Source organism: Pseudophryne corroboree, chromosome 12 (genome assembly GCF_028390025.1).
Source record: "Pseudophryne corroboree isolate aPseCor3 chromosome 12, aPseCor3.hap2, whole genome shotgun sequence".
Taxonomy (NCBI): domain Eukaryota; kingdom Metazoa; phylum Chordata; class Amphibia; order Anura; family Myobatrachidae; genus Pseudophryne; species Pseudophryne corroboree.
In genome coordinates this window covers 17,918,023-17,943,612 of record NC_086455.1, presented here as the reverse complement: position 1 = coordinate 17,943,612, position 25,590 = coordinate 17,918,023, and the positions used below count along the sequence as shown (strand labels likewise).

The following is a 25,590-nucleotide window of genomic DNA, read 5'->3' as shown; positions in this document are numbered from 1 at the left end:
GCACATGATCTGCGGTGCATTTACACGCAACGTAACGGGCATACACACTTAGTAACAGAGGCATTTACACGCAGAGTAACGGGCATTTACATTCAGAGTAAGAGGGGCATTTACACTCAGAGTAATGGGCATTTATACTCAGAGTAACAGGCATTTATACTCAGAGTAATGGGCATTTACACTCAGAGTAATGGGCATTTATACTCAGAGTAACGGGCATTTACACTCAGAGTAATGGCCATTTATACTCAGAGTAATGGCCACTTATACTCAGAGTAATGGGCATTTACGCGCAGAGTAAAGGGCATTTACGCGCAGAGTATTTACACGCAGAGTAACGGGCATTTACACGCAGAGTAACGGGCATTTACGCGCAGAGTAATGGGCATTTACACGCAGAATAACGGGCATTTACACGCAGAGTAACGGGCATTTACACGCAGAATAACGGGCATTTACACGCAGAGTAACGGGCATTTATTTTACATGCAGAGTAATAAGGCGCTCTCTCTGCTTTACATGTTCTTGTACAGTAAACAGTGGCTGGGGAGAGTCTCTAACACCAGCAGTGACATTGTGATGGGGAGGATATATCTGCTGACATGTAACGTGACAGGGTGTGGGCTGTTTTTCTATTTTATTTTAATTTTACAAACGGAACCAAAATTGTAAATGTAGCGGACTGACCCCAGTGCCCCTCTGCTGTGTGACCGCGGTGCTAGACACATATTACTGTGGGCGGAATAAAGATTCCTTCCCTGCAGGCAGGAACCTTTATTCATCGGCTTTGTTGCCAGTGGGACAGCTTAGCAGGTGGAGCCCGCACACACTGTAACCTGGAAGGACTGGAGACGTCTGTCAGCCGGGAGATTTGCTGGTAATGTCCTTGCTGCATATGTGCACTTGTATACTGCTGTATACTACACCCTGCTGGGGTACATAGGTTATACTACACCCTGCTGGGGTACATAGGTTATACTACACCCTGCTGGAGGTACATAGGTTATACTACACCCTGCTGGAGGTACATAGGTTATACTACACCCTGCTGGAGGTACATAGGTTATACTACACCCTGCTGGAGGTACATAGGTTATACTACACCCTGCTGGAGGTACATAGGTTATACTACACCCTGCTGGAGGTACATAGGTTATACTACACCCTGCTGGAGGTACATAGGTTATACTACACCCTGCTGGAGGTACATAGGTTATACTACACCCTGCTGGAGGTACATAGGTTATACTACACCCTGCTGGAGGTACATAGGTTATACTACACCCTGCTGGAGGTACATAGGTTATACTACACCCTGCTGGAGGTACATAGGTTATACTACACCCTGCTGGAGGTACATAGGTTATACTACACCCTGCTGGAGGTACATAGGTTATACTACACCCTGCTGGAGGTACATAGGTTATACTACACCCTGCTGGAGGTACATAGGTTATACAGTACTACACCTTGCTGGAGGTACATAGGTTATACTACACCCTGCTGGAGGTACATAGGTTATACTACACCCTGCTGGAGGTACATAGGTTATACTACACCCTGCTGGAGGTACATAGGTTATACTACACCCTGCTGGAGGTACATAGGTTATACTACACCCTGCTGGAGGTACATAGGTTATACTACACCCTGCTGGAGGTACATAGGTTATACTACACCCTGTGCTGCTCTTTCTACCAATAGATCGTGCAATTAGTACGTCCTAATGTACTGTAATCAGGGCCGATGTAAGATCTGTGGGGGTCCCTGGGCAGCAAACTTGTGGGAGCTCTTATCCTTTTCAAAAACTTCTATATGTATATATATTAATATATGCGCCATGCAGTTAAACCGGGACACACATGGATTACACAGGTTCTGTGGCCGTTCAAGCCTGTATTTCACCTGTATTTAATCAGGCAAAGAACTTGTGCAATCCATGCGTGTCCTGGTTTAAAGGGTGTGTGTGTGTATGTATATATATATATATATATATATATATATATATATATATATATATATATATATATACATACACACGCGCTCCCACACACAGTGTACAATATATTGTGTGTACTTTGCAATCTTTAAAGATGGTAGGAAATTATGTAAGGGGTCAACCAGGGAATAACTGAGACCCATGGTGTGGTGTGAAACCATGTTCAGTGTCCTGGGTTGGAGCCAGGGCTTCAGTCTGAAAGGGGTCAGCCTAGTGTGATAACCAGATATATAATACGGCAGAGGCATTACTGGAGTACCACCTGGTGTGCCGGAACGCCTCGCTCAAGTGTTTGGTGTGCTTGGTAATGTACCCTCTCCGCTTGTCTCTGCAGTAGCTAGTGGAGGAGCTGCTTTCTGCTACTGCCCACGGCCAGTTCACCAATGTTTGGCTGTTGCTGGCCGCAGTCTGGTGGTGCAGAGAGACAGTCCTTGCTTATGCCGGTGAGCGATCTCCCTTGGTGCCCGGGATGACGAGGGCACTGTTATTAGTCTGGCTTTGACTCTGACACAGTCTTTGTTTTCACTGGGTTCCACCATATTTCCGAAGATATCACCTGAAAGGTGGAGCTACCAACATTTTTTTTTATAGGGAGGGTTGCTCACAGCGCCGAACCGGTAAGGGTGGTGAGGAGGAGAAGTCTGATGTGTTCTGGCCCTAGCCCCATACGTGTGACATCATTACATCACACCTAGGGGCCACTGGCACCAGGAAGTAGAGCGATGCCTGGAGTGCCCCTAGAATGTTTTCAGCAACTCTGCAGGCTGCGGAGAAATTACCGGGAACATGGTGTGGGATGCCATGTTTCCAGTGACCTGAGCACAGTGTAAAGTATACTGCATCGCAAAGAGGAGGCCCACACCTCTCTTAAACTGCCCTGGCTGAACCACCTTTCTTATCAGACCCGCAAACTTTTCTCGTGATGTCTGCCTACTTGTATTGTGAAAACAGAAAAAATCATTAATAATAGTAACGACATATATTCTTATAAGTTAGCTTCTCGTATGCTATCAGACTTCTCTTCCTCAGACACCAGTCGCACACAGCAGCTGGTCACATAAACCCCTTACCTGATGACAAGATTCAGCGCAAATCACGTCTTCGGCTTCACAGACGGCTGCAGGGGCTGTGGATGGTGGATGCTGACTCCAGGGGACTTACTTTTCTGGGCCTCCTGGTCATTCCGGGAGAGTAGGAAGTATGTTCAGTCGCACCATTGACACTTGCGGCAGCCACTGGGCTACTCTGTGTTTCCTTCTGAAATTCCTCTGATCATGTTCTCTGTGGGTACAGATCTGCATTTGGGAACAACGCATGTACAAAAGGGGGTTTCTGGACTTTTTGCGCAGTAGCAAATAATCGCTGAACTGCGCAAACATAGGCACTGCGTTCACCACTGACTGAGGCCCCCTGTCATTGTTCTGCATGTAGTTGAGGTTGAGCTGGTGAACCTCTATTAGTGACTTTGAGATGCCATTGAATATCGCTAGTTGTAAACCATTGATGGTCACCCACTGATGCCCGATGGTTTTATGGTGATGATCATCGATTGTTGTTGTGGGCCCGATGTTTTTCTTTTCTTCCTCATACAGCGCTGCGCAGAGCTACCAGGCTGTTGGCCAGCAGGCCGGAGCCGGCCCTGGCTCTGCCTCCCAGAAGCTGAACATGAAATTCAGAATTAATCCACTAGCCGCGCAACCTGCCCAGCCACCGTGCCTGCTCAAAGGATACTGCCAAACCGCCGTGCATGCGCAAGGGGAAACTGCCTGGCTGCCACGCATTTGCAAAGTAAACAAGTATCGCTCACCCTGTCTCTGATTTCAGCATGGATTGATTCTCTTCTGTGCACTCGCGAAGCACTACTGGCAATTATCAAAGCAGGCACTCCAATGACCATCCCCGATTGTGCAATGATGGTCATCGATAGTCTACCATCAATGATCCCTTTTTTTTTTTAACCACTACTGTTTAGCGTTCGATGTACTGCATATGCGCAGATATCGAACCATTGCATTTTTTTTCCCCGATTGCGAAAACACATTGGTTTGCAACTTTTCGCGGATCCTATGTGTTTACTTTTCACCCAACAAGGGAAATTGTTTTGGTCGGAAAAAAACAATGGCTAATTGGAAAAATTACAGCAAAAAAAAAGGTGGGGAAAAACACTGTTTTTCACCCCAGAAACATTTCTGGGACTAATTGGATGCCGCCCTTAGTGTATTTTGGTTATTTCTGCGTTATTGTAATCCTTTTATATAGCGCTGATTAATTACACAGACATTTCCCCAGTGGAGCTTGCAATCTAATTTCTCTACACAAGGCATGCTGGAACTTGTAGTTCCACAGCTGATGTGCCAAATGCCACCAAATATATCACAGAAGATAACTGTGGGTAGATTATGAAAAAATGTTCGTTCCTAGAAAAATATAAGCAGGGGTGGGTTGACCACCTGGCACTTCCGGAAAATGCCGGAAAGGGCCGATGGCATGAAAGAACAATCCGGCCACCTGGAGGCCTGGCTGAGCAGCGCTGCTCCTGCTGAGATGGGGGGAGTACTATGAGGCCACGCCCCTGTGATGCCTGGCCACTCCCTTCTTTGGAAAGGAATGGGACAGGAGGCACGTGGAGCTGATATAATTATGTACTGTATATACTATATAGTGTTCATTCTAGCACCCTGCACCTTTCAAAATCCATGCAGTTCCTCTTTCCTGCCTGGGGTGTCGTTCTCTGCTCTGGTGCTTCTCAGCACACACCGGTCTGTATCGCAGATCAGAGTGTGCGGAGAAGCACCACAGCAGAGAGCGACACCCCTAGGCAGGGAAGAGGAACTGCACAGGTTTTGAAAGGTGCAGGGTGCTAGAATTAACACTATACTATAGTTATTTCAGGTATATTATTTATTCCAACTAAGACAAAGGGGAAAGCGCGGTTGTGATATGTATGTGACATCATTTCATTGCTTTATTACAGACATGCGTCTCACAGCGTTTGTCGCCATGGCCTCCCAGGTGATCAAGTTGCCTCGTGATTACCGGTTTGGCACAAGCCGGCCGTCTACAATAGCAGCTAAGAAGAAAAACCCTCCAGGCAAAAGAAGGTCCAAAATATTTGTGGAGCCCATCACAAAGGATGAATGGCAATATTTCCGTGGGGATACAGTAAGTAGGCTGTGAGATCACTTTATTATTAATCTTGCTCTGATGTAGTGACAAGTACCAGCATATAGGGCCCTGCTGGTACCTATAGTCCTGCTGTAAAAGAAATATTTATACAAAGACAAGACACACACACCATTGTAAGTAAAGTGCATACACACTTGCCGAGAAAGTAAACAACGTCACTCATTTTCACCCTTCCTGGGCGACGTAGTTTACCTTCTCGGCAAGTGTGTATGCCGCCGAGCGATGTGCGGCCCCGCAGGTCGTTAACGACCCTTGCTGTCGGCCGTGCATGCAGCTCAATTTGGACTGTCATCCAAAAGCTGCATGCACGGCCCGTCCGCGGCGTGACGTCACTGAGCAATATGGTCGTCCTATCGCTCCGAGCGTATGCACTACCACTCTGGCCCGGTAGGGGGAAACACTAGGCGATGTCGCTCATAGAGCACATCGCCTAGTGTGTACCCACCTTAAGACTGTAATACTCACACTCACCCTCACCTATACTCACCTCATCCCTGGCATGTTGGATCCACGTCACCAAGTAGAATCCACAACATGTGGAGGAAGAGGGGGGGGGGGGATTCGAGCTCAACTATCCCTTGCAGTGCTCTGTCCTCTTGTCCAGTAACATCTAGGGGGTTAAAAATAACAAAACGACACTTATGTGTTGGTCACGGGGTACAAAAAAAAGATGCAGGTGTATTGGAAGCAAGTAGATGGTTGTTGGCTCTAATCAAATGTCCTTAAAAAAAATTAAATAAATGTAAAAAAAAAAAGACTGTACTCTCAGCTGAAGGTACAGAGAGTTCACACAGCAGAAAGATCTTCAGGAGTGCAGATTATACACATCAAGAGATCACATTTCTTAAGATTTATCAATATATCCTTACGTAGCACAAGAATATCCCATTGTGCTTTGTAATAAAACAAGTCTGGGTAATTACAGGCAGACAGAGAGGTAGGAGGGCCCTGCTCAAATTCCGGGATGTTGGACACCTATTCTCGTGTAATATTTAGCAAGTGATTCCTTCCAAAACTGATTGAAACTCAATTGACAGCAATATGTGAATTGAGTTCAGATGTGGAATATTTGGCTATAAAGCACAATTTGATTCAAAGCAAAACTGTCTCCTTTCTTCTGTAAGACCTCTGTGGAAACTCCAAAGTACAGGAATACCGTACATAAAGACAAAGGCATCACTAGTTAATTAACATGTAATTATCGTTGTTTGCATGATAAAGCTATTGACTTCCATTAACAAGATACTTTGGCAATAAATACACTTTCCAGAGGTCAAACAGACTTTTTAAATAAAATATATAAACTATTCCCTACAATGTATGTGTGTGTGTGTATATATATATATATATATATATATATATATATATATATATATATATATATATATATATATATATATATATATATATATATATATATATACACATACATACATACATACATACATACATACATACATACATACACCAAAATAACACACGGGGCATTACGTGGAAGCAGCAATAGCTCAGATATGATATATTTGATATAAGCAGGCGCCTCCTGCATGCATGCGTGCGACTTCCAACTGCCGGCTGCATGACCCATGAGGTCACGTGGGCCGGCTGCCGCAGCTCCTCCATAAGGCCCGGAAATCTCTGTTGAATGATCGAGATCTTGGCCTCAGCAGTGCCACCTATAATATGCTAAAATACATTAAAACGGGGGTCCTCAACTGCAGCCCTCAAGTACCACCAACAGGTCCTGTTGTGAAGATGTCTGTGTGTGGAAGCAGGTGGGAAAATGAATGACCAAGCAAATAGATTACCTCACCTGGGCATGACTAAAGACATCCATACAACATGACCTGTTGGTGGTATTTGAGCTGGAGTTTAAAATCTCCGCTTTAAAACATTGCCCAACATTTGAATCACTTTTAAAACCAAAGATGAAACACCGTTTATTGCTCATGTCAATATTAACAAATAAAGTTTTCACAGCTAAAAAAAACAACAAAAAACTGCACCCATTATCAATACTGCAGTAATCAAATAATCCCTGTAACTATACTCCATTATGCTGCAATAGCTAGACCAGTGGTTCTCAAACGCAGTCCTCAAGGCACCCCAACAGTCCAGGTTTAATATATAACTGTGCTTAAGCACAGGTGACTTAATTAGTATCTCATTCAATTTGGTTGTACCATCTGTGTGGAACCACTGATCTAGTCTATCAAACATAGGTGGGAAACTTTATCCACAATGTATTCGCGGGGGATGCGGTTAAGATGCCGGCTGTTGGGATCCCAGAAGTCGGAATGCCGACTCTGGAATTCCGAGAGCTGCCAGAATCCCGACAAGGTCAGGAGACAGACGCTGGAATACTTGCCGTAAGTATAGCTGAGGGGGGTTAGGGTTAGGCTGCGTGGAAGGGGAGGGGTTTAGGTACAACCAGGGGGAGGTTAAGGTTAGGCTGCGAGAAGGGAGAGGTAGGAGAAAGGGTGGAACATTACCTTGCCCCTGTTAGAATTTCAAATATCAGGATGTGCGGCGTCAGTATTGTGACCGTCTGCATTCTACCCGCTGGTCAGTCGTACTGAACCCATTCGCGGGCGTAAGTAAGGCTGTATGCCGCACTGACGGTACCGCCAACTCACAGATTTTTATTCACAGCCCCATAGGGCTACAACCAAAAATGTGAGTCCAGCACTTAGAAGGAGCCATGAGGGGTGAGAGTTTGGGTTCCATTGCTTGTATTTACACAGCGCTGCAACGGGAACTCACGCCCCTTGCAGGGAACACGATTCCCCCCATATATCCATATATCAAAAGATGTGTAACATGCAAAGCGGAATTTATTGTCCGCATGTAAAAATTATTGACCGGCTTCTGATAATCAGAAACAGAGGTTTCTGACTTGACGGTATTTAAGAATTATTTTCATATATAGATCACAGCTGCGCCTGCTGTCTTCAATTAACTCTGATTAGAGGTACAATACTGTTAGATGTCCAAAATGTACAGAGCGGCCACTGTTGGTCTACTGTGAAGACACTGCGTTTGGCAATGAGTCTTGAAAGTAGTTGCTACAAATGTCCGTTCTGCTATGTTATGTTAAGTTGTACAGCTGCTGTTATTGTGCTACGTCAGAAAAAGCCGATCTGACTTTGGGAGTGTTTGTTGGAACGCAAAGTGCAGGTGGTGGAGTTGGCTGCTAAGCAGCTAGTCAGCTTGGTGGTTACATTTAGTTCTGAGCAAGTGCTGAGACTGCTGTGCAAGGAATCCATTCTCAGGCCATAGCAAAACGACTGTGCAGGAGAAACACAGAGGATTATAAGCCGGTCAAACTTTTGAGAAGCCCAGGGAAAATAAGGCTTGATGCGTTTCGTCATGTTAAGCACACGATTTCATCAAAGGCCAATATGTAATATACAAATGGCACATAGTATTTGCAACAATAATGGCCCCCCTGGGTGGAAAGTTTAACGCTTTCCATGCTGCGGAGGCCATCTGGACCATGCGGATTGGATACCCGGCAACAAACTTATTGTATTTCTATGTAACGCTTATCACATACTGTACTTCTTTCCCTGATTTCTGCTTTATTTTTTCTCTTGCCGTTTGTTACATTCTTTTTTTTGTCTGGTTTTGTCTACAAGGTAGAAGTCCTCAGCGGCAAAGATGCTGGGAAACAGGGGAAGGTGACGCAAGTTGTCCGGGAAAGAAACTGGGTTGTGGTGGAGAATCTGAATACGGTAAGAGCGCAAGGCGGCTGCCGGCTGAAATAGACATTGCATAGAATCCTGTGTGTGATGTCAATATGAGCCGATTATCACTATACATAACCTTTCATTTGCTGTCTCTAGAGCCGACGTTGCCCACATACATCTAGCCTCAACTCACGCCAATAGTGTCCATGCATCTTTCACAAAATATCCGTCTTGTCGCATCGCTAACGCAACAAAATGACCATGCCTGGTACTCCAGACACTGGCGCTGCTGCTGCTTCGTGTGACCGAGGTACTAAGGAGCCACGCCATGCCTCACACCTCGCATGATTGTACTTAATCTGTGACTTTATACCAGTTCCTGTGCTACAAAAACGACTAATCGTCACCGCTAATGACGCTATAAGCCACTTTGTATGTGACTATGGTGCAAATAAGACGCTAAGTTTAGGAAAAGGAAAGAATCTCTTCCCGTGGCGGAGCAAGTAAAGCATGCCGTATAGCGTAAAAAACTAAGAAAGCGTCGGCAAAAATAAAAATAAACGCACAGTAACCCCTGCCCCTGCGCACAGGTCCTCTGAGGTTCATGTAAGGAAGCAGCATTATGTTGGAAATATGTGTTGTCAGTATTACCATTTCCCCCTCACTCTTGCAGCATTACCGCTACGTTGGTAAGTCGGCTGACTATATGGGGCAGTACGTGGCCAGCGAGGCTCCCCTCCTAATAAACAACGTGGCATTGGTTGATCCTACAGACAGGTGAGTTGCCCAGTTGTGGATCTTCTGCTTGGATAATTTAATAGTCCTGTATGTCATCCTTGATGAGATAATAAATTATGGTTGGCTTTGCGCTATTACTTATTACGCCCTCCATTACGAAGCACAGTGCAGGTAAACTCCTCTATGGAGTTCAGGCTCCGTTCACTCACCATCGGTTCAGTCAGTGCTTCTTTTGTCCTTTTTGGGCAATGTTCTTTGCTGTGTCAGGTGTTATAAAGGCACCAATGGTATTTTTGGAAAAACAGAGTTGTCTTAAAAAAAATATCTGTCTATCTATACCATGTATTGAGCATGCGTCTAGAACACATTGCTGTGTGACATTTTCTCAGCTCTTACGCTATAATGTGTTCTCAGGAAGCCTACAGAAGTGGAGTGGCGATACACAGAAGAGGGGGAGCGGGTGAGAGTGTCCGTGAGAACCGGCCGCATCATTAACAAACCTGTATTCCAGAGACTTGATGGGATAGTCCCTGAGCAGTGGAAAGGTGAGAATCTGGCTGGCAATATGGATAAAGAGTTCTCACCCATTTAATCCACACACCTTCCCTGCCTGCCCCATGTTTCTGAAGCCCCTTCCGTTTTCTCACCTTCCCTGCCTGCCCCATGGTTCTGAAGCCCCTTCCGCTTTCTCACCTTCCCTGCCTGCTCCATGGTTCTGAAGCCTCTTCCGCTTTCTCACCTTCCCTGCCTGCCCCATGGTTCTGAAGCCCCTTCCGTTTTCTCACCTTCCCTGCCTGCTCCATGGTTCTGAAGCCCCTTCCGCTTTCTCACCTTCCCTGCCTGCTCCATGGTTCTGAAGCCTCTTCCGCTTTCTCACCTTCCCTGCCTGCTCCATGGTTCTGAAGCCTCTTCCGTTTTCTCACCTTCCCTGCCTGCTCCATGGTTCTGAAGCCTCTTCCGCTTTCTCACTTTCCCTGCCTGCCCCATGGTTCTGAAGCCCCTTCCGTTTTCTCACCTTCCCTGCCTGCCCCATGGTTCTGAAGCCCCTTCCGCTTTCTCACCTTCCCTGCCTGCTCCATGGTTCTGAAGCCTCTTCCGCTTTCTCACCTTCCCTGCCTGCCCCATGGTTCTGAAGCCCCTTCCGCTTTCTCACCTTCCCTGCCTGCTCCATGGTTCTGAAGCCCCTTCCGCTTTCTCACCTTCCCTGCCTGCTCCATGGTTCTGAAGCCTCTTCCGCTTTCTCACCTTCCCTGCCTGCTCCATGGTTCTGAAGCCTCTTCCACTTTCTCACCTTCCCTGCCTGCTCCATGGTTTCTTCAGCCTCTTCCACTTTCTCACCTTCCCTGCCTGCTCCATGGTTTCTTCATCCTCTTCCGCTTTCTCACCTTCCCTGCCTGCTCCATTGTTCTGAAGCCCCTTCTGGTTTCTCACCTTCCCTGCCTGCTCCATGGTTCTGAAGCCCCTTTCGCTTTCTCACCTTCCCTGCCTGCTCCATGGTTCTGTAGCCTCTTCCGCTTTCTCACCTTCCCTGCCTGCTCCATGGTTCTGTAGCCCCTCCGTTTTCTCACCTTCCCTGCCTGCTCCATGGTTCTGTAGCCCCTCCGGTTTCTCACCTTCCCTGCCTGCACCAGTGTTCTGTAGCCCCTCCGGTTTCTCACCTTCCCTGCCTGCACCAGTGTTCTGAAACCAACCTGGTTTCTAACCTTCACTGCCTGCTACATTGCTCCTCCGGTTTCTCAGCTTCCCTGCCTGCTCCATTGTTTTGAAGCCCCTCCGTTTCCCTGATAGACTGGCCGAGCCTCTAGGAACAACACTCAGATCTGAGGAGTTTGATAGGAGCAGGGATTGGGTGGCTATAAATGCTAAGGAAAGTTTACGTGCTTCACATTGGTCTACTATATATTAAAGTGACAGTTGACCCTTTTTGATAGATACAGTATACATAGTGGCTGTGGCAGGATGCTTCTGAAGGCTCCTGTCCTCTCTGCTGACCTAGCACAGGCAGAGACGTCCAGATGTGATGATGTCTCTCCCCACAGAGTACGGGAGGAGTAGACGAGCCGGGTACACAGGGAAAGGAAGAAGATTCAGGGAGCTGGGAACAGCCAAAGCCAGGCATACCGCTAGCGTGTCATGTATCGCAGTGGGTACCTGGCAATCGGGCATGCAGGGTTGGTTGAGAATGGTGGGCTGGTGCGACATTCTGGCTGCAGGTCCTTTTATTGCCGCTAACATCACCACTAGTTTCAAGTTTCCAACCCTGATCAGTACATCTGTCTCTGTGTTACGGGGTGGTGATCGCCCTGTTCGCCCCCTCCCTTAATCTACCGATGCTCTGCTCCCTTACTGCATGTTACTCCTTAATAATATGTTTGCTTTATCAGATACACTCCTCGTCACACGTTATACGGTCTCTGTGTTGTTTTAGACTGTCCCAAAGACACCTCTGTAGAAGACGCCCTGGAGATGACCTACGTCCCCTCGCTTAAACTCTTTCAAGAGGAAATCATGGAAAAAATGGGCATTGTAGAGGACAGGCGCCACAGGAAATCCTTCTGGTACTAATGGAACGGGGCTAATGCTGTTGGTGGATATTATAGAGGAGAAAGGATCTCTCGGCTGCTGTTTATTGTGGATTATTGGGGATCTACCCATTAAACAAATGACGTTCTTGATGTGGGACCTTTCCTGGCTCTGATGCCTGATTAGCAGTAATTGTCGGATGCTGATAGTTGATGTTACCTGGCTCCTTTTCAAATAAGATGCAAATAAAGCAAAAACTGTTTTGTTTTTTTAATACATTGCAATAGAAGATTTTCGCAATGAAATTGGTGCAAAAATTTAATTTGCTGTCTCTTATGTTACCTTGCCCCCTATAGCTGAGAACAGGTGTCAGATCTCCATTGTAGTAATGACAAGGTAATCCAATCATTGCCGCTTATTGTTCTGCCATTGAGGCATCTGTAATACTCTCTGCAGAATTCTGAACAGCAGAGGGTCTAATATATTTCTGATTTTTATGGTTGTAAATATAAAAGAGTGTTAACAATTTCGTAAATCTATAGAGATGTAAATTTCAGACATCTTAATGTAAGTAAATATGGTAACATGGTTCTTGGCGTTACCTGAGGAGCACCCGTAGCAGATAAGGTAAAGAGTGAAAGGACCACTTTTGTAGTTTATTGTACACTTTGGAGGTGCAATCCAAATTTTGGTCCATTTGGGCGTTATTGTTCACGCAACGCAAGGGTAATGATGTAATTTTGTCAAACCCCTCTTCACCCCTTTAGGGTGAGGTTTATGAAAATTATGTAGTTTTCCTATTTCACACCTGAAGAATACTTACCGTATATACTCGAGTATAAGCAGACTTTTTCAGCACATTTTTCTAAGCTGAAAAAGCCCCCCTCGGCTTATACTCGAGTCAACGGCTGCAGCAGACGCCGTGGGCTGTGTGGGCGTCCGCTGCAGCTGGCTCCAGGGACAGACACTAGAGGTCATTATTGACCTCTAGTGTCTGTGCGGCGTTGCTATGGGAGAGACGTCATGACGTCTCTCCCATAGAGATGATCGGGTGCCGGGAAGTGGGCGCCGGAGCGGGCGGCCAGACGGAGCGGCAGCCAGACGGAGCAGGCGGACAGATGGAGCGGAGCAGCGCAGCAGCAGAAGAAGCGGTCGGGAAGCAGGAGCGGGGAAATGGTAAGTATTGTTTTTGTGTGTGTTTGTAAGCGGCGACGGGGGCACAGCAACAGGGGGCAAAGAAAGAGGGGGCACAACTACTGGGGGCAAAGAAAGAGAGGGCACAACTACTGGGGGCAAAGCAAGAGAGGGCACAACTACTGGGGGCAATGAAAGAGGGGGCACAACTACTGGGGGCAAAGAAAGAGGGGGCACAACTACTGGGGGCAAAGAAAGAGGGGGCACAACTACTGGGGGCAAAGAAAGAGGGGGCACAACTACTGGGGGCAAAGAAAGAGGGGGCACAACTACTGGGGGCAAAGAAAGAGGGGGCACAACTACTGGGGGCAAAGAAGGGGCATAACTACTGGGGGCAAAGCAACGGGGGCATGTTTTTATCTGGCACTGTGGGGGGATATCTGTCACTGGGGGTATATATGGCACTGGGGGCACAACCCTAGCAACAAGCATAACACCTACCGCATGAAACCCCTGGCAACGAGCATGACACCCTGAGCATGAAAACCCCTGGCACCGTGCATTTCCCACCCTAGGCTTATACTCGAGTCAGTAATTTTTCCCAGTTTTTTGTGGTAAAATTAGGTGCCTCGGCTTATATTCGGGTCGACTTATACTCGAGTATATACGGTATATTAAATTTCATCTTCCTAACATATTGGGAAGTTAGAGAGTGAGTGAGGGCTTTCGCATTAATATATGTGTATATATATATAATTCATTTGTGGGTCTTACCCCCTGCTCCCTGGCTGTACAATTAAACCCCCCCTCCCCCCGCGCTAACCTGACCGCACCGTTGACCCCCCCCCCCCCCCCCAAGCTCCCCTATCTGTACAATTATTCTCCTTTCCTGACTTTACAATTACCCCCACTTGCCTGCACTGTAACCACCCCCCTTTCCCCGGAATGTACAGTTAGGCCATGTTGAATTTCAGGCAATGCGCTACTACAAGCATCACCCATATAGAATAGGGCTGTGACTGACGAATGTCTGTGTAATGATTGGGGACCATAAGGAATGTCTCCCAACTGCTCCAGCACAGACCCCTCTTAGCAAGCTTAGTGCCATTATCAGGGCTGTTTCCTTTGGCGAGAGAGAACCTCTGCCCCTATTGTTACACCATACTGTACAATATGAAAACATGCTACAGCATCTGCAGTTTGTATTCAAAGTAAAAATAACACCATCCATGTATAGCCTTCATGCCAGTAAAGGGCACCTGTTAGGCAGAATATGGGCATGACATTTTGATTGGTACATAAAGTGGGTGTGGCATCATCTGGCCCCACCCACTGCCATCATCACACACCCCGCCACTTTGTTACTGAGGTAGGCGGGCTCAATGATGGAATTTCTATCGGGTCCCTATATACATGTATCACAGTGATTATCTCAGACATTAAGCAATTGTATTCTATACAGTCGTTCAGCACTCCAACCCTCAGTGTTTTTAGGATGTTTGTCTATGGAAACAAGTGCGTTAATTACTGACCCAGCAAAATAAATGAACTCACCTGTGCATGATTAAAAAGAGAGTCAGAAGGACACTGTAGCATGGGATCTTCCTGGTATAATGCCCAGCAGTCCTTGCTTGTCCAGCATGGGTCTTGTCTTTCTATAAGCAAAATATGTGACCAGCTAGGAAGAACCAGCACCACAGGTGTTGCGGTAATTAAAAGTGTAGGAAAATAGAAAAACCTGTGGTTTTCCCAGTAAACGACAGGTCCCAGCAAGCCCTGTCATGTGCCAGTGTTTTGGTATGTTGGCACTTATAGAAACACAAGTATCGGCATACCAGCGATTGCCAGAGAATGATGAACTACAAGTACTAATGTAATGTGCTAAGACAAGGATGTGTGAGATCGGGTGTAAATGTATAGACCAAAACATCTTTGAACAACGTCTTTGTTACTGATATATTGCAACTCCCCGTGCTATACGATAGATGAGAGATACAAATAAGTCGTCCACATATTGCTGTGTGCACAAACAATTGGCAGCACTTATGTTGGATGCAGGAACCTTTGAAATCATCACCAAAACTATGCAAGAATATATTTATATACTTACTTCTGAACATACCTATCGTGCGCCCAGTTGGTAAGTGTGTAGGAAAGATATTGTTGGTCGTTTCCTATATAGTTATATCAATTGATCACTTCTCACTGCTTTCAAGTGTGTAGCGTTTATATTAGACTCCCTTCTCCAGCAGCCACTTGCAACTTCAGCACACCACAGCAGAGAGGCAAGGGTTCCCCAACCAAAAACAAACAAGTGTTAGGCAACATGATTACTTACATTTATAGTTGGTTTATTGTATGTATGGTGGGTCTAGTACATGTTATACCACCATACATACATGTTTATTGTATGTATGGTGGGTCTAGTACATGAAACCCAAAAAGGCTGGAACGGGCTACTTAGGTCAATTTTGCTTCTTTTGGATGACTGTAATAAAGATTCAATAGAGTACACACATTACAGTAATTTCAACAACTACTTTTACATTGGATTTAATAAACACTGAATAAAATGCAATATATTTACAGACCTACATAATATGTTTTATGAACTTACCTACATCCGTACTTAATTTGTAATGAGATTTTATATATAAATAGATATAGTTGGCAAATTGTTATGACCAGCAGGTGATTTTATGCAACAAAGGAATTCTGCAGATAATGCTGACAAATGATGTCTGAATCTATAAGAAAGGAGAGTATGCAGAGATTTAATTAAGTGTATGGCAGCTCCAGAGGTAGGGCTGCAGCACAGTCCAAAATTCAAATAGGAGAGTCACACCAGCTTCCACCTCAAATGCTGCCAAATAGCACCAGCCTGGAGTCACTGGCAGTGGGTGTGGCTCCCCTATTTGACACACTCTTTCCAGATAAAGAAAAAACCAGCACTCCCTTTTAAAAAATAATTTTATTTTTATATACGTACGTACACGCACTTACATAAACAATAATCCAACATCCGGGGTGCATCGCAACAGAAATTCCTTTATGCAAATCTAAAGTAGCCCAGTGAGCTTTCCCCAAGACCTTTAGCAAAATGATTTGAAAAAGTTTAATGAAACAGTTCAGATGTTAATACTATAAAGTAGAACTAGGTTTAAACACACATTATAATAATATTCTAACCAATACTAACACCCACCAAACCAATAAGTCTACTAAGAGTATAATGTACCCCAACAAATAAAAACATAAAAAAACAACAACAGATACAACTAAATATAGAGCAAAAATATAATGAAAAAATATATTAAAGAATTCTAGAAAAATTGTTATATGACAAGACTGCAGAGGATTGGTACCAAACCCACTCACAAAAAAACAGGTATTAATTACTCACTGAAACATTTTAAGAGGTCCACAGGTGGAGCTAATTATTTCACTTGCAATTCTGTGAGGATATCTGCAAAACATGCACTGTGTGGGGTCCTGAGGACCGAGTATGAGAACCTGTGATCTAGTGAAATACATGGGGACTTACAAACTAAAAAATGAAAGCTATATGTGAAATTGAGCCTGGACCACCCCCTTGCAGTTTCAGGCTACTAGCCCAGTGAGCCATTGCAACAACTGAAATAGTTGCAAGACTCCTTGAAGTTTTATCAAGTACTCTATTGTCCTAGTGCACAACATGGCGACTTACAAACTAAAAGAAGAAAGATACATGTGGAATCAAACCCAGACCTCCTCTTCACTAATGATTGCAGTAGGAAGTGACCAGCCCTGTGAGCCAGCACAGAACCTGACAAACAGGAAATACTCCTTGACATTTCTTCAAGTACTCTCTTGATCTATTGAAATAAATAAAGACTTAAAAAAAATAAAATTTACATGTGGAACAGAATCCTGACCTCCCCATCAAAGCAGCAGGCTACTAACCCAGGGAGCCATCACAGCTTCTGCTACAGTACGTAGACTCCATGAAGCTATATCAAGTATGCTATTGATCTGGTGAAAAAACATGGAGACTTGTTAACTTAAAAAAAAAAAAAAACGCTGCAATTGGAATTGAATCTGGACCTCCCATATCACTAATGATTGCAGTATTAGGCTACTATCCAAGTGAGCCACCAAGAAGCTGACTGACTATCAACGACTGTATCGATCTAGCAAAATACATGATGACTTCCAAATTAACAAAAAAAGAAAGCTCTACGGGGAAACAGAACCTGACCCACCTCTATCTCTAACTGGTACAGTATCCGGTTACTAGCTGTGTGAGCCAGAACAGAATCCATCACAGTGGGAAGACTCCTTGAAGTTTTATCAAGTACTCTATTGCTCTAGTGAAATACATGGAGACTTGCAAACTAAAAAAAACAAAAACAAACTACATGTGGAATTGAACATGGATTTCGTCACCACTAGTCAGTACAGTATCAGGTTACTAGCTAAGTGAGAGTGCACAGGACCTGATACGGAGGGGAGACTCCTAGAAGTTTTATCAAGCACTGTATCAATATATTGGAATACATGGAGACTTAAAAAATAGTAAAGAAATTTACATATGGAATATAACCATGACCTGCCCATCACTTCTCATTACAGCAGCTGGTTAGTAGCTCATGGAGCCATCACAGCTCCCGCTACAGTGCACAGATTCCATGAAGTTATATCAAGTATGCTATTGATCTAGTGAAAAAACATGGAGACCTGTTAACTTAAAAAAAAGGAAACTGCAATTGGAATTGAATCAGGACCTCCTTAGCACCAATGATTGCATCATCAGGATACTATCAAAGTGAGCCATCTCAGAATCTGATTGAGTAGTAAGACTCCCTGAGTTTTTATCAAGGATTGTATCGATCCAGCTAGATACATTTCAAATTAACGGAAAAGAAAGCTCCACGTAAAATAGAACCTGGACCTTCTCATCTCTCACCAATTCAGCATCCAGCTGCTAGCTCTATGAGCCAGATCGGAATCTGACAAAGATGGAAGACTCCTTGAAGTTATAACAAGTACTCTATTGATCTAGAGAAAAACATGGAAACTTGATAACTAAAAAAACAAACCTGCTTATTTAACTGAACCGGGATCACCCTGTCTGCTAAGAGGGAATACTCCTTGAAGTTTTATCAAGTACTCTCTTGATCTATTGAAATAAATAAAGTCTTAAAAAATAAAGTAAAAATGTACACGTTCAATAGTACCCTGACCTCCCCATCACTTGTAATTACAGCAGCAGGCTACCAGACCAGGAAGCCATCGCAGCTCACGCTACTGTTGGAAGACTCCATTAAGTTATATCAAGTATGCTACTGATCTAGTGAAAAGCATGTAGACTTGTTAACTGAAAAAGGGAGCTACAATTGGAATTGAACCTGGACCTCCTTATCACTAAAGGTTGCAGTGTCAGGTTACCGTCTAAGTGAGCCATCACACAATTTGATTGAGTACCAGGACTCCTTAAAGTTTATCAAGGACTGTATCGATCTGGTAAAATACATGGTGACTTCCAAATTAACGAAAAAGAAAGCTCCACGGGGAATAATGCCTGGACCTTCCCATCTCTAACCAATCCAGCATCCAGCTACTAGCTCTGCGAACTAGCTCAGATTCTTACTAAGTAGAAAGACTCCTTGAAGTTTTATCAAGTACTCTGTTGATCTAATGAAATACATGGAGACGTTCAAACTAAAAAGAAAAAATGGAAACTACATGGGGGGTTGAACCAGGACCACCCAATCACTGAAGCAGTCTACTAGCTCTATGAGCCAACACAGTACCTGACATGTACTAAAGACTCCTTGAGGTTTTATCAAGTACTCTCTTGATCGATTGAAATACATGAATATTTACAAACTGAAAAAAAAAAATCCAGCAACATGTGGAATAGAACCCAGACCTGCCCATCACTAGTCATTGCAGTATCAGGATACTATTGAAGCACAGTAGTGAGCTAGCACAGGTCCTGTTATAGTGGAACGACTCCTTGAAGTTATATCAAGTACTCTAGTGATCAAGAGAAAACATGAAAACGAAAAAAACAAAGCTACACGTGGAATTGAACCTAGATTACGCAATCACTAATGATTGCAGTAACCGGCTACTAGCCGAGAGGGCCATCACATAATCTGATTGAGACAGAATACTCCTTGAAGTTTTATCAAGCACTGTATCAATATAGTGAAATACATGGTGACTTCCAGACTAACTAAAAAGCGGAATAGAACCTGGACTCCCTATCAGTATCCATTGCTGTGTCAGGCTACTAGACTAGTGAGTCAGCACAAAATCTTACAAAGAATGAAGACTCCTTGAAGATTTATCATTTACTGTATCAATCTATTGAAATATATGGAGACTTACTAACTAAAAAAAAAAAAACAACCTGCTACATGTGGAGTTGAACCTGCACTGCTGCATTTATTGACAAGTGCAGTAGCAGACTGCTTGCCATGTTAGCCAGCAGGGGACCAGACAAAGGGGGTCATTCTGAGTTGTTCGCTCGTTGCCGATTTTCGCAACGGAGCGATTAATGCGAAAATGCGCAAGTATTTTTGCTCAAAACTTAGTAGATTTATTCACGGCAGAATTAAGAATTTTCATCGTAGTGATCGTAGTCTGATTGACAGGAAGTGGGTGTTTCTGGGCGGATACTCAGTGTTTTCACGACGTTTGCGGAAAAACGCAGGCGTGCCAGAGAAAAACGCGGGAGTGTCTGGAGAAATGGAGGAGTGGCTGGGCGAACGCTGGGTGTGTTTATGACGTCAAACCAGGAACGAAACGGCCTGAGCTGATCGCAATGGCAGAGTAAGTCTGGAGCTACTCAGAAACTGCGGGGTAATCGTTACGAGAAAATTAGCGAAGCATTCATTCGCAATTCTGCTATGCTAAGATACACTCCCAGTAGGCGGCGGCTTAGCGTGTGCACTGCTGCTAAAAGCAGCTAGCGAGCGAACAACTCGGAATCACCTCCAAAGTCAGAGGACTCCTTGAAATTTTATCAAGTGCTCTATTGATCTATTGAAATATATGGAAACTTACAAACTAAAAAAAAAGGAAAGCTCCATGGAGGACTGAGCCTCCCATCACTAACAATCGTTCTATTAGGCTACTAGCCCAGTGATACAGCACAGAGCCTGTGAATAACCTCCTCTCCTTGGAGTTTTATCAAGCACTATATTGATCTAGTGAAATACATGGTGACTTCCAAACTAATAAAAACAGAACACTGCATGGGGAACTGAACCTGGACCTCCCCATCAATGACCAGTGCAGTAGCAGGATACATGCTCAGTGAGCCAGCACAGGACCAGATACAGGGTCCAGGACTCTTTGCAAATTTATCAAGCACTGTATCAATTTATTGAAATATATGGAGACTTACAAATTAAAAAAAAAAAAAAAAAGCTGCATGGGGAATAGAACCTAGACTTCCCCATCACAGTATCAGGTTAGTAGATTAGTAAGCATTTGCAACAACTGAATTAGTGGAATGACTCCTTGAAAGTTTATCAAGTGCTCTTTTGATCAATTGAAATACATGAAGATTTACAAACTACAAAAAAAAAATAAAGAAAATGCGAGCAACATGGGGAACAAAGCCCAAGCCTAACCATCACTAGTCATTCCAGTATCAGGCTACTAACCCACGGAGCCATCGCAGGTCCTGTTACAGTGGAAAGACTACTTGAAGTTATATCAAGTACTCTAGTGATCTAGAAAAATATGGAAACTAGGTAATTAAAAATAAACAAAGCTACATGTGGAATTGAACTTGGATCACCCTATCGCTAACAATTGCTGTAATAGGCTACCAGCCAAGAGAACCATCACAGAATCTGACTGAGTCAAAAGACTCCTTGAAGTTTTATCAAGCACTGTATTGATCTAGTGAAATACATGGTGACTTCCAAACTAACTGGAAAGAAAGTTCCATGGGGAAGAGAACCCGCACCTCACTATCAGTATCTAATGGTTGTGTCAGGCTACTAGCCTGGGGAACCAGCCCAGAATCTTACACAGTGTGAAGACTCCTTGAAGATTTATCAAGCACTGTATTGCTCTATTGAAATACATGGAGACTTACAAACAAAAAAAAAAAAAGCTAGATGTGGAGTTGAACCTGTACCTTCCCATCAGTGACCAGTGCAGTATCAGAATACTAGCTCTGTGAGCCAACATAGGACCTGACACAGTGGAAAGCTCCTTGAAGTTTTATTAAGTACTCTTTTGATCTAGTAAAATACATGGAGACTTACAAACGAAAAGAAGATATATGTGGAATTGAACCTGGACCTCCTCATCACTAATGATTGTAGTAGCAAACATCTAGCCCTGCAACCCATCACTGAACATGACAAAGAGGGAAGACTCCTTGAAGTTTTATCAAGTAGTGTCTTGATCTATTGAACTACATGAAGATTTACAAATGAAAAAAAATCTACATGTGAAATAGATCCCTGACCTCCCCATCACTTGTCAATGCAGCATCAGGCTACTAGCCCAGGGAGCCAACACAGCTCCTGCTGTGGTGGAAAGACTCCATGTTGTTATATCAAGTATGCTATTGATCAAGTGAAAAACATGGAGACTTATTCATTAAAATTGGACCCGGACCTCCCTATCACTAAAGATTGCAGTGTCCGGCTACTATCCAAGTGAGCCATCACAGAATCAGATTAAGTAGAAAGACTCCTCAAAGTTTTAATTAAGGACTGTATCGATCTAGTAAAATATATGGTGACTTCCAAATTAATGAAAAAGAAAGCTCCATGGGGAATAGAACCTGGACCACCCCATCGCTAATGATTAACATTATCCATGGACCCAGAGGAGTAGTCGGACATTTTTGAGGGGCTGGAAAATCCTCCATTAATGTTTGCATTAAGTAGAGCAGTTATAAAATGCCATAGTGCTGGTACTATGTTCCGGGTAGGTAGGCATTCAAGTTGCCAGCTGCCGGGATCCCAGCGGTCAGGATACCGACGCCGGAATCCAGACACCAGGTGAAATACCAGCGGTTGCAATTCCACGCCACCACCTGAGGGGGAATATAACCCTGTTGCCACCGGGCTTGAAGTGTGGCAAGCACAGCAGACCCGCGAGGGGACACGCTGCTCTTGCCGACGGTATTCCAGCAGTCAGGATCCCAGCGTTGGTCTCCTGACCGCCGGTATCCCAAAAGCCGGGATATCATACCGAATCCTCCTGGAAGACTCAGCAGGATCTCCATGGATACTCCAGACACCTACTGTAGGAACTGAAGCCACATGGTGCCTTACCTGCACATTAATGTACAGGGTGGTCCATAAGCATGGAAACACCCTTATAAAAAGGAAATGATTAAAGAAATATTAATGTAGTGTCTACACATACAGTATGATATGGGAGTGGGGGACAACTTTTCATGGTATGTCACTAGTATGGCAGCCATCTTGAAGTTGGCCTTCTTGGATGCAGCTCTAATTTTTTAATTGTGAAGGTAGTCATGTGACATATCAAACAGATACAGAATTACAATGGTGTTCTTCTTATCTTTATTAATTTTCGATTTTAAGGGTTTGTCTCTGACCAGTACCTGTGGTTCTGTTTGTTTACCTCACCATTAACGAAGAAATTTGCCTCATCGCTAAACAATACCTGTGTGGAAAAGGTTTTCTTCCACTCCCATATCATAGGTGTAGACACTGGATTAATATTTCCTTACTCATTTCCTTTTTATAAAGGTGTTTCCACACAAATGGACCACCCTGTATTTGATAAATCCATGGCCCTCATTCCGAGTTGATCGCTAGCTGCTTTCGGTCGCAGCGCGGCGATTAGGTGAAAAAGCGGCATTTCTGCGCATGCGTACGGGCCGCAGTACGCACGCGCGAAGTACTTTCACACAAAACTATGCAGTTTTACACAAGGCCGAGCGACGCTTTTCAGTCGCAGTGCTGATTGGTGAGTGATTGACAGGAAGTGGGTGTTTCTGGGCGGTAACTGAGCGTTTTCGGGGAGTGTGCTGAAAAACGTAGGCGTCACGGATAAAAACACAGGCGTGCCTGGAGAAACGGGGGAGTGGCTGGCCGAATGCAGGGCGTGTTTGTGACGTCAAACCAGGAACTAAACTGTCTGCAGTGATCGCAAGATAGGAGTAAGTATCGAGCTGCTCAGAAACTGCATGAAAAGATTTCCGAGCAGTTCTGCTAACCTTTCGTTTGCACTTCTGCTAAGCTAAGATACACTCACAGAGGGCGGCGGCCTAGCGTGTGCACTGCTGCTAAAAGTAGCTAGCGAGCGATCAACTCGGAATAAGGGCCCATGTCCACACGGTGTCGGACTGGGGGATGCAGTGATAGTGGTCCATATTTAGCGATGACGCCAGCAACAACAGAGGCTTGGCTATCCATTAGAGAGGGGTGTAGTACTGCTGACCGGCGGTCTCCTGACCGCCGGTCAGCTTACCGACGCCGGGATCCCAGCGGGGAGGGGCGAGTGTAGCAAGCCCCTTGCGGGCTCGCTGCGCTCGCCACGCTGCGGGCTCGCCATGCTGCGGGCTCGTTGGCGACCTGCGGTCGCCACGGGTTCTATTCCCACTCTATGGGTGTCGTGGACACCCACGAGTGGAAATAGTCCCTGTTGGTCGGCATGCCGACCATCAGGATAGTGACCTGTCGGGCTGATGGAGGAGGTCATGTGACTGTCGGTCAGCTGACCGGCGGTCACATGAATACCACCCATTAGAGAGTGCATGGTCTGGGCCCCTTGATAAATATATATAGTAAATACTGGCAGTGCATGCATGATAATCTAGCACACAGGTTCTCAAACTCGGTCCTCAGGACCCCACACAGTGCATGTTTTGCAGGTCTCACAGAATCACAAAAATAATAAGCTCCACCTGCGGACCTTTTAAAATGTGTCAGTGAGTAATTAATACACCTGTGCACCTGCTGGTTACCTGCAAAACATGCACTGTGTGGGGTTCTGAGGACCGAGTTTGAGAACCTGTGATCTAGCAGATTAATAACAGCAGTGCACTGTAGGGAATACACCATAGTCCTGTGCAGTATAAGGTAACATATGTATAATGTATAATTCAAGTGCACAGTCTAGAACCTGATCCTTAGAGTAGGAGGTGGGCCCCCAGGCAGTGGGGCCCGCCGGTGGTTTCCCCAGTACCCCTGTGGCCCAGTCCAGCCCTGTGCCCACAGAAAGCATTAGCTCTATAGGGTCTACGTTATTTGTAATCAAACTATTTTGTGTATGCCATGTATTAATTATGTACCATTGTAAAGTCGTATGTATTTTCTCCCTCCCATCACAATATATTTGAATTTACTCCAGTTGAGTACTAGGACGCATTGTAATATAAAGACAAATATTTTATTGAAACAAGTGAGTTTGTATCTACAGATAAAGAAAAAAACAAACAAACATCCATAGCAATCACTCTACTGGGATTATATGGACGTTTTCACATCCTGGATATAGGGGTCATTCCGAATTGATCGCTCGTTGCCGATTTTTGCAGCGCAGCGATCAGGTGAAAAAACGGCATTTATGCGCATGCGTATGCCCCGGAATGCGCAAGTGTGACGTACGGGTACAAAGCTCTTTGTGGTTGTGCTCAGGTTCTAGCGAAGTTTTCCTTCGCACTGACGGGCGCAAGAAGATTGACAGGAAGGGGGCGTTTCTGGGTGTCAACTGACCGTTTTCAGGGAGTGTTTGTAAAATCGCAAGCGTGGCTGAAAAAACACAGGCGTGGCTGGGCGTTCGCTGGGAGGGTGTATGACGTCAAATCCGGACACGAATAGGCTGAAGTGATCGCAAGCGCTGAGTAGGTTCAGAGCTACTCTGAAATTGCACAAACTGGTTTTGCAGAGCTCGGCTGCACATGCGTTCGCACTTCTGCAAAGCTAAAATATACTCCCCAGTGGGCGGCGGCATAGCGTTTGCACGGCTGCTAAAAACTGCTAGCGAGCGAACAACTAGGAATGACCACCATTGTCCCTTGTTTTTCTTGTTTGGTATCTGTCATGAAGCTGGATAGTATATCTGGTTACAGAGATGCTGTGATGTGAGGATGGTGGTCAGAGACTGCGCACAGAGGACACAACTTTGCCCAGATTTATCAAGCCTTGGGATAAAGTACCAGCCAATCAGCTCATAGCTGTCATTTTTTTCAAACACATCCTGTAACATGGCAGTTAGGGGCTGATTGTCTGGTACTGTATCACCGTGTACTTTATCTCTCTCCAAGGCTTGATAAATCTGGGCCACAGTCTGGTGTAACAATGAGCTCTTAGCATGCTCAGGACAGGA

General features: G+C 44.8%; 1 protein-coding gene across 1 annotated transcript; it reads left to right on the top strand.

Annotated features, from left to right (window-relative positions):
* The first annotated feature begins 769 nt into the window (after positions 1-769).
* Positions 770-12,264, top strand: LOC134980339 (large ribosomal subunit protein uL24m-like). The gene is made up of 6 exons (XM_063947127.1): positions 770-877; positions 4,974-5,161; positions 8,824-8,919; positions 9,548-9,651; positions 10,027-10,157; positions 12,041-12,264. Exons 2-6 carry the CDS (start codon positions 4,976-4,978, stop codon positions 12,175-12,177), a joined length of 654 nt encoding a protein of 217 aa, XP_063803197.1. The 5' UTR covers positions 770-877; positions 4,974-4,975; the 3' UTR covers positions 12,178-12,264.
* Positions 12,265-25,590: the final 13,326 nt, after the last annotated feature.

Bases quoted from the DNA above. Each gene is read 5' to 3' on its own strand.
- LOC134980339 (XM_063947127.1), top strand. From the start codon at position 4,976: ATGCGTCTCACAGCGTTTGTCGCCATGGCCTCCCAGGTGATCAAGTTG. The intron at 5,162-8,823 runs GTAAGTAGGCTG...TTTGTCTACAAG, and splicing joins AATATTTCCGTGGGGATACA to GTAGAAGTCCTCAGCGGCAA. The intron at 8,920-9,547 runs GTAAGAGCGCAA...TCACTCTTGCAG, and splicing joins TGGTGGAGAATCTGAATACG to CATTACCGCTACGTTGGTAA.